General features: G+C 51.6%; 1 protein-coding gene across 4 annotated transcripts in view; it reads left to right on the top strand.

Annotated features, from left to right (window-relative positions):
* Positions 1–10016, top strand: part of LOC138758325 (splicing factor U2AF 65 kDa subunit) — a 73210-nt gene continuing 63194 nt past the window's right edge. For all 4 annotated transcript variants that reach the window (XM_069927084.1, XM_069927086.1, XM_069927085.1 and 1 more), the window contains exon 1: positions 1–130. In XM_069927084.1, the coding sequence (XP_069783185.1) occupies positions 82–130 (49 nt within the window). In that variant the 5' untranslated portion in view covers positions 1–81. The remainder of the gene's footprint in view (positions 131–10016) is intronic.

Below are 10016 nucleotides of genomic sequence, written 5' to 3'. Positions count from 1 at the left end.
GGAAGAATCAGACCAGAGCCGGCTGCTGGCAGCGACCCGGCGCCGAGGGTGGGGGGGACGGAGAGGCCCGATCGACCGACCATGTCCGAGTTCGACGAGTTCGAGAAGCAGCTGCACGAAAACCGCCAGGGTGAGTGTCCCGGCCGGCCACTCGAGGCCCAGGCTTCGCGGCCTAGTGAGAACGGGAGGCTGCTGTAGGCCCCGGGCTTCACTACTGACCGTCCACGGGAAGGGGGATGGAGACTCAGCAAGGCCCAAGGCTTCGGAGGTGGGGGGGGATTGTAGGCCGAGGCCTTTGTGCTGCGCACGCCTTGACTGAGGGGCGAGGGGTAGATGCGGGGGGGGGGGTGCGGGTGTAGGGGAGAGGGGGAGGGGGTGGGGGATAGGGGGAGGGGATAATTGAGGAGGGGAGAGATGTGGGCAAGGGGTGGGGAGAGGGGGAGATGTGGGGAGAGGGTGATGGGGTAATGGAAGTGGGGAGATGGGAGAGGGGAAGGGGGTAATGGAGGAGGGGAGAGGGGGAAGGGATGGGTAGAGGGTGGGGAGAGGAGGATATGCGGTGGGGAGGGGTAGTGGTGATAGGGAGGCTGGGGGAGAGGATGATGGAGTAATGGAGGTGGGGTGGGGATAATGGAGGAGGTGAGAGAGGTAGATGTGGTGGGGAGGGAGAGGGGAGATGGGATGGGGAGGGAGGGGATTGTGGGGAACAGGAGGAAATGGGGAGAGGGAAGGGTGGTGGGGGAAATGGCGGAGTGGTTGGTGGGGAGAGGGCGAAATGGGTGGTGGTTGTGGGGAAATGGGGAGGGAGTGGGGGAGATGGAGGGTGTATAGGAGGGTGGGGGAAGGAGGAGGGGGTGGAGAGGGGAATGAGAAGGGGGTGGAGAGGGGAATGAGATGGGGAGGGGGATTTGCAGATGGGGAGGGGTTGAGATGGGGAGGAGCAATTGGAGGGGAAGGGGAGTGGAGAGGGAGTGAGGAGAGGGGTTGAAAGAGAAGGATGGATGGGGAGTGATGAAGGGGTGAGAAAGGGAGAAAATGAGGGGGAGGGGTGGGAGAGGCTGAGAAAATGGGGGGTGAATGTGGGGGAGATGGTGTGGGGTGAGAGGAAGATGGGTGGGGAGACGGTGAGATGAGGGGTGGTGGGATAAGGGAGATGAGTGGGTTGGGTGGTGATGGGTGGGGAGACGGTGAGATGAGGGGTGGTGGGATAAGGGAGATGAGTGGGTTGGGTGGTGGGGGAAGGGGAGATGAACAGGATGTGGGGTTGGGAGAGGTGAGGAAGGGTGGGGATGGGGAGACTGGGAGATGTAGGGTGAAAAGGAGGAGGGAAGGGGGTGCGTGGATGAGGAGTGAGGTGAGAGGGGCAATGGTGTGGGGGGGAGGGAGGGTCGGCTGGAGTGATAGGAGGGAGTAGTGGGGGAGCAAGTGGGAGGGAAGGGAGTAGTTGGTTAAGGGTGCAGATAAGGGAGAGGGGAAGGGATGGTAGAAGAGAGGAGGGAGAGATGGGATAGATGAGTGGGTGGGGGATGTTGAGAGAGGAAAGGGGTTTTGTAGTTGGATCTAAGGTGTGGGATGAGGGGAGTGGTAGTGGAGAAAGGGGAGGGGAAGAGGAGGGGTGGTGGAGAGGTTTGGCTGAGTGGAGGGGATGGTAGAAGGGAGAGTGGAGCGATGGGGTGTGGGTGGGAGAGGATTGTGGGTGTTGGAGATGGGTTTGGGATGAGTGGGACGGGGTGGGAGAGGGCAGCAGTGGGGATAGATGGAGTGGGAAAAGGGAGTGAGAGGGAAGGGGATGGGGAGATAACAGGAGGAGGGGTGCAGGAGATGACGGCAGGAGGGGCTGCAGGATGGAGAGAGGTGGGTGGAAATGGGGAGGAGGAATGTAGAGTAAAGGACGGAGAGAGTGGAGATGAGGGTGTGGGGAGATGGTGAAGGGGAGGAGGGTGTGGGAGGGGTAGGAAGAACGGAAAGGATATGGGGAAAAAGGAGAGGGGAGGAGGGTGTGGAGGAGAAGGGAGTAGGAGAGTGGAGGAGGTGGATGAAATGAATGAGAGAGGTGCAGATAGGGAAGGTAGGAGGTGGAGGGAGTGAAATGATGGGGAGGAGGTGGGTGTAGCAGGGAGGGAGGTGGGTGTAGCAGGGGAAGAGGGTGTTTAGGTGGTGGTAGGAGGGTACGTTGGAGGGAGTGGAATAAGAGGGGAAGGATGTGGGGAGAACGTCAGGGGCTGGCTTTATCAGGGTGTGGGGTGGGAGGCAAGGAGGTGGAGAATTGGTTGGGTGAGGTTTGCCATCTGTATCCCTCCCACGATGCTGGGTCCTTCCTACCATCCTCTCATCACCTCCTTGCCCCTCCCCCTCTTCGACCTCCCCTCCCTCTCTCTCCTCCTCCCCCACCCTCCAAACTCTACTATTACTGATTGAACGTTTGATTTCTCTTTGGGTCTCATTAACATCACTGCCTTCCTGCCATGAGCAATAAGATAATTTACTTCAAATTGGTGTGAAAACCCAAACATTTGAACCAATGTACTCTTGTGGCTCTCATTTATCCGCAACCCACTGCACTCAACCATTAAGAGCATATGTTGGCGACCGTGGTTGGAAACCCTGACAGTGTTTGGGTGGGGGTGGTGTTGGAGATTTTAGAGTAGAACAGGCTCATAGACAGTTCCAGCTCCACTGCCCTCAGGCTCCTGAATGAACCCCATAAGCATGCAGCCCGTAGAACGTTGAAATCTACAGCACAGAATAGTCCCTATTGGACCTGCCTCCACCATCGTGGCCGCCAGCGCATTCCCTGCACCCACCCCTCTCTGTGTGAAGAATTTACCTCTTGCATTCCCCCCTACGCGCCCCCATCCCCTTACTCCCAAGCACCTTAAAACGAAGCCCCTTCATGTTAGCCATTTCAGCGCTGAGGATAAAGCCTCTGGCCGTCCACACGATCATTGCCTGTCGTTATTGTGTGCACCTCTACTAGGTCACCCCTCCGTTGCTCCAAGGAGAAAAGACCCAGGCTCACTCAACCTATCCTTGTGAGGGGTGCTCTTGAATCCAGGCAGCGTCCTTGTGAATCTCCTCTGCACCCTCTCCACAGCCTCCCCATCCTTCCTGTAGTGAGACGACAATATTCCAAGTGGGGTCCAGTAGAGCTGCCACATGACCTCGCGGCTCTTGAACTCAGTCCCACGGTTAACGAAGGCCCACACACCGTACGCCTTCTTGACATCTCTATCGAAGTGTGCAGTCAGCTGAGAGTGTCCTGTGGTCACGGACCTCAGGATCTGTCAGCTCATCTGCACCGCTCAGTCCTCCCATTGACGTTGTGTCTGACCGTCTGAAATCAGCAACCTCACACTTGGACCAGGACCAGAGATAGGCTATTTAGCCCATCGAGTTTGCCCTGGCATTCAATCATGAGCTGATTCATTATCCCACTCAGTTCCACTGCCCAGCCCTTCTCCCCATAAACCTTCGAATGCCTGGCTAATTAAAAAAAATATTTAGATCTACGGCATGGTAACAGTCCCTTTCGGCCCAATTGACCTACAACCCCACCCTGGTACTTTTTGAAGGGTGGGAGGAAACCCAAGCAGACATGGGGAGAGCTACAAACTCCTTACGGACAGTACAGGATTTGGACCCCGGTTGCTGGCACGGTAACTGCATTGCGCTCACCGTTCTGCCACAAGTTGAGAACCTATCAATCTCTGCCTTCAATCCACAAATGCCTGTGGCAACAAGCTCCACAGACTCACCACCCACTGTCCGAAGAAATTCCCCCGCAACTCTCTTTGTGGGCGCCCTTCAATCCTTCTCTCAACCTTTTTCTTTCCACTTACAGACCACTTTAAGTAACCCTGATGCCATTAGTGCTCTGTGATCAGTAAGGGATTGCTTAAGTGAGATGTGAGTGGGAAGGTTGAGAATCACTGCTCTAGATCCAATTGTGTCTGAAGTATTTTGATTGAGACAAATTGTCTTTGGCCCATTTCCTTTAGAGTTCTGAAACCAGGTACATCACGAGTCAATTAGGTTTGATTAAAACAATGGTTCTCAAACTTTCCCTTACTAATCAGAGCCCAGGTCACTCGTCTGAGTGCTACTGGTACCATGTAACCTGTTGGGTGTTCGGTGACTAAACCGGCTCCCCCACTAGGCTGTCCTGGCACAGAGGGTGGTTTGACTCCCTGCAGGATGAAAAACAAGACCTGTCAAGGGTCGGATAAGCCCTCTCTTGGGTCGACAACCGTCAAGCAAACATGGAGAGGGCATCCCTTGCATCGAAGCTTGCAACAGAACTTCTCCCAGCCGCTGGATCTGGGAGGGGATGTCTCCCATGCAACCGCAACTCACCTAAATCCATTCAAGCACTTGATGTTGCTTTCCGAGGAGTGGGATATCCTCGTATCAATCAGAGTGAAAGGAACCACGTCATCCTATGGGATAGATAGCCAGAAGGAGGAGCTGGGATGGGGGTGGGAAGGGAAAGTTGAGAAACTCTGCTCTAGACCCTTTTGTGACTGAAATAATTTGCTGGAGAAAAATTGTCACTGGCCCATTTCCTTTGGAGTTATGCACATCACAAGTCAATTAGGTTCAATTAAAACAGTGGTTCTCAAACTTAATCTTCCCACTCACACACCACCTTAAGTAATCCCTTGCTCAACAATGGAACACCTATAGCATAGGGATTACTTATATGAGTGAAAAGAAAAAGTTGGAAAACCACTGTCCTAGACTCCACCAACCTTTCTACATCTACCCTGTCTACACCCTTCAACGTTTGAAATGTTTCAAAGCGATCTCCCCTCATTCTAAATTCCAACGAGCACAGGCCAAGCCATGTTAAACGCTCCTCGTACCATGACCCTTTTCTGGGTTAAACTTCACCTGCCACATCTCAGCCCAGCTCTGCGTCCTATCAATGTCCCTCTGTAACCTCTGGCAACCCTATAGACTGTCCACATCACCACCCATCTTTGTGGTTCTTCCTTTCCCTTGTAAATTGCTCTCGATTAAAACGTGGAAACAAGGATGTGACACTGAGGCTTTGCCCGCATTTAGAGGATGCGATCAATTTTGGAACTCCCCTGATCGAAGGAATGAGATGCTGGCCTTGGAGAGGGTCCTGAGGGGTTTTCCCAACATGATCCTGGGCCGGAAGGAAACGTAAGGAGGTTCAGCATTCAGGGAGAGTTTTGATGAGGGTTCGGGGGGTTGAATGCTTATCGAAACCTCGCAGGCAGCAAGACAGGACGGATGGAGTGACCGTCGGGAGGATGTTTCCTGGACATGGGAGAGTCCAGAGGGTGAGGTCTCTGAATAAGAATACGGCCTTTTGTAACAGAGGAGGTTAGAACACAGAACAGTCCAGCACAGTGCAGGCCATTCGGCCCATAATGAGCTGACCTACATAAATCTACTCCACAATCTAATCCTTCCCTCCCTCACACATGACCCTCTAATTTCCTTACATATACATGCCTTGTACATGCCCTCTGGTGCTCACTACTTCTGCCCTGGGAAACAGGCACTGGCTGTCCACCCTATCCATGCCCCACATATTTGTTTACCCCTCTATTAAGTTGCCTGTCATCCATCATCGCTTTAAAGAGAAACCCCCCCCCCCCCCAGCTCTGCGAACCTTGCCTTATAAGATGCGTTCTCCAATCCGGGAACCATCCTGGTCAATCTCCTCTGCCCCCTCTCCAGAGCGTCCTGTGATAAAGCGACTAGAACTGATTGCAAGGGTGGTCTCACACAGCTGCAACGTCACCTCACAGCTCTTGAACTTCATCCCCCGACGAATGAAGGCCAGCGCAGCACAAGCCTTTGTAACCACCCCCATCCACCTGTGCATGGCCACCTTGAGAGATCTCTGGATTTGGACCCCGAGGTCCCTCTGTTCTGCAGCAGAAGGAGATTCACCGGAAAGGCGGGAAATACTCAGCAGACTGGACAGCATCCTCTTGTGTGGTGGTGGTGAGGGGGGAGAGAGAGAAAAACACCCTGGGGTTCAGTACTTCCCCCATCCACCGTATATCCCTTGCACGTCCAGGTTTTATGCCTGTGGTGCCAGTCATCAATACAGCCAATAATGGAACCGTAGAATACTACAGCGCAGAGTCAGGCCTTTTGGCCCATCTGGCATGGGCCGACCCCCCGATCCTTAGCCCTCCACATCTCTCCCATCCATGTGCCTGTCGAAATATTTCTTAACTGTTAAAACTCAAGCCACTTCAGCTGGCGGCGTGTTCCACCCTTCCGTGTGTGAAGAAGATTCCCCCGAATGTTCCCTTTAAACATCTCACCATACACCCTCAACCTGTGTCCTCCAATTCTTTACTTAGCCCACCTCAGTGGGGAAAGCCTGCTTTAAGAACATAGAACACTGCTGAACGGTACAGGCCCTTTGGCCCTCGATGTTGTGTCGACCCATATGCCCCTTCCTAAAATAAACCCTCCCTACCCTGTATTTTTCCTTCATTTATGTGCCCCCAATGTTCCAGCCTCCACCAACATCCCCGGCAAGGCATTAATTCCAGGCCCCCGCAACTCTGTGCAAAAAAAAAAATCAACCCCCCCCCACCCCCCGATGTCTCCCCTGAACTTCCCTCCCTTCACTTTGTACAGATGTCCTCTGGTGTTGGGTGATCCCGCCCTGGGAAATGGGCGCTGGCCGTCCACCTTATCTCTGCCTCTCAGAATCTTGCCGATCTTTATCAAGTCTCCTCTCATCCTACTACCTTCCAAAGAGAAAAATCCCAGCTCTGCCAACCTGGCCTCATAAAGACTTGTTTCCCAATCCAGGCAGTGCCCTGGTCCATCTCCTCTGAATAAACTTCCACATCCTTCCTGTAATTATAAAGGTAAAAGTTTCCATTACCTGCCACGTACATTTACAATATAACATCCTTGAAATTCTTTGTCTTTTGCCCACTTTAAGGTAGACAGAGAGTTTCCGCTTTGTCCAGCGCCCCTTACGGCACCTGGTGTTTCTAGGCCGTCTCCCAGCCAAGTACTGACCAGGCCTGAGCCTACTTAGCTTCCGAGATTGGACAATCTCAGCATGTACAGGTGTTGTTTCATATAGTTCATTTCCACAGTATCCTTCACAATTTTGCACCGCCCTATCAGATCTCCCCTCATTCTCTGACACTTCTGGTGAGAAAGACTGCTTCAGAATTGACCTGCCTGCCGAAAGCAGAGGGTCGGGAGTAAATGGGATGAGCTCTGCCTGGAGGTCAGTGATGAGCGGAGTTCTGTCTGAATCTTTTCTGGGACCCCTGCCCCTCACGCTTTGTGATTGTTGCCAATGACCTGGGTGAAGAAATGGAGGGATGGGTTTGCAGATGACACAGAGAGGAGGTGTTGAAGGTAGCATAGAAGGCAACCTGGTTTAGAGAACTTGTCTTACGAGGCAAGGTGAGCAAAACGGCGGGATTTTCTCTTTGGAACGAAGAAGGGTGGGAGGCATCTTAATAGAGCTCCTCAAGATTCTGAGAGGCCTAGATGGGCTGGGCAGCCTGCACCTTTCTCCCTGAGTGACAGCAAGTACCAGAAGACATCTGCATAAGATGAGGGGAGGAAAGCTCAGATTGAGTTCACAGCATTCTCGAAGGAGGGTGGGTAGCCAGGTGTCTTGGCTCATGAGGATGGATGAGGTCCTGCGAATAGAGTTGGATGACAGGACCTCCAAGATGGCTTCTGGAAATGGGTGCTGGTGAAGGTAGAAACAGGATCATGCAGCATAACATGTGGCTAAAGAGATGGTGCCGGAGGGAGGGCTTCAGGTTTCTGGACCATCGGGCTTGCTGCCGGGGACCTGTACCGACTGGTGGGACGGCTCATATCTGAACTGGAGGGTGGAATTTAAGATCATTTAGGAGCTCATCCCCACTGCCTGGCCTTTCCATAACCTTTTAACCCTGGCTAATCAAGAACCTATTTCTTGGAATATTTAAAAAATGTTTTCAAATATTTCAATATTAAATATTGAAACCCCTCCATGAGTGCTCCATGCATACAGCCTTGGCAGCATGGAATTCTGGGAAGACAGGTCTGCCATCGCTTTTTCTCACCGTCTTTATAAATTGTATGCGATAGAGCTACCAACTTTCCAACACTGTTTAAAAATTGCCTTCTATTGCTATTTATTGCTAGCACTTTCCCACGGTCCCTTCTAAAGGTTTATATAGGTCGGCTGAATAACAGGGGCTGAAGGGCTCACCCTGTGCTGTTCCGAAAAGCTTAATTATGTTTTAATTGGGAGTGATTAATTTTGTTCAAATCTAAGATGATAATACATTGATCAGGATTTATGGCAGGTCCACCATTGCTCGATGCGCCGTGACATCACCGGTAAGAGTGTCAACCCGTGGAGTGTCTTGGTCAAGTGTGAGCAGTAAAAATGCCGTTCGTATCCCGGGATGCCGAACGGCTGATTTAGTGGGAAATGCAAGTGTAAAGTTGAACTCTGATGCTGCTGCCAAACAGCGAATTTTATGACAATAAATTTTGATTCTGGGAGAAAGCTGAAGGCTGCAGGAAACGTAAGGTTGTGAGAGTAGTCGACTTTAATCTTCTACATATTGACTGGAACTCTGGCTGCATGGCTTCGAGATTGTCCAATGTGTTCAGGAAGGTTTTCTAAATAATATAATGAGAGAGAGTGCAATACTGGGTCTCCTATTAGGGAACGAGACAGGACAGGTGATAGAAGTATATGTCCAGTGATATGAGTGCCATTAGTTTTATGTTAATTATGGATAGGAAGGCTTCTCTGAATCAAAATTCATTGTCATGAACATGGCACGAAATCTGTTGTTTTGTGGCAGCGTCTCAGTGCAAATAAAACATTTAGGAATAAATAAATGACTTGGCCAAAAGTAGAGAAAGTGAGGTCGTGTCCGTTCAAAAATCTGATGAACGAGCGGAAGAAGCTGTTTTTATGCCGCTGGGCGTTCGTCTTCAGACTTGTGTACCTCCTTTCCAATGGGAGTGGTGTGAAGAGGGCACGTACTGGGGGGGGGGGTGGCGGCGGTGGTAAGGGTCCTTCTTATCATGTCAATGTCATCGATCGGCTGGAGACTGATGGCTGTGATGGCGCTGGCCGTGTTCACACATCACTGTCGCCCCTTCCTGTTCCGTGGATCGGCTGCTCCACGCCAGGCAAAAAAGGGCATGTATTTGGAGGGGGGGGGCGGTGGTAAGAGTCCTTCTAATCGTGTCACTGTCATCGATGGGCCGAACGCTCTCCAGGCTACAGCTGTAGAAATTTCCAAGTGTCTTTGGTGGCAGTTCCTTGTTTACTCAAACTTCTCGCCAAGTGCAGCTGTTGGCAAGCCCTCTTTGCGATAGTGCCAAAGGTTCCTTGGAGATGTTGACACCCGGGAATTTGGGCGGCACGGTCAGCGCAACGCCGTTAATGCACTAAAAATCAGGGTTTGTGACAGGGTTTGAATCTGACGCTGTCTGCCAGGAGTTTGTATGCTCTTCCCAGGGTCTGCGTGGATTTCTTCCCACCGTTCAAAAACGTACCAGATATTAGGCAGCAGGGGCTCGTGAGTTGGAAGGGCCTACATTTTTGAAAAGTGTGAATTAGGGATAAAACTCGAGGAGTAGGGATGTGACTGGAGGTTCTGTGTCACGACTTCAGGAGAAGGAGTCAAACTAGACTAAGGAAGGCAGAGGAAAGTTACTGAGAACGTTGTTCAATGAATTGAATGGAAAACTCTGCAGCAGATTCATTTCTGTTGAGACCATCCTGTGGTGGATCAGAGCACAGTACAACTCCATCAATCCGAAATGGTTGGGACTGGGCCTAGGTCCGATAAATGGTTTCTTTTCGGGCAACTGGTCATTGTTCAAAAACAGCCCAGTAGCAACAGCAAATCAGTTGTAACAGCTTTTAAACAAGGGCAGGCTTTTTAAGCATTAAAATAATGTTTAATTCTCACCAGAAAAAAAAAACTTCCTAGCCTCCGCTGATCACCAAGACCTCCCAACCACCGCTG

The sequence above is a fragment of the Narcine bancroftii genome, chromosome 3, assembly GCF_036971445.1.
Source record: "Narcine bancroftii isolate sNarBan1 chromosome 3, sNarBan1.hap1, whole genome shotgun sequence".
Lineage (NCBI taxonomy): Eukaryota > Metazoa > Chordata > Chondrichthyes > Torpediniformes > Narcinidae > Narcine > Narcine bancroftii.
The sequence above is the reverse complement of the archived record's forward strand: the minus strand, read 5'-3'. Positions and strand labels throughout refer to the sequence as shown.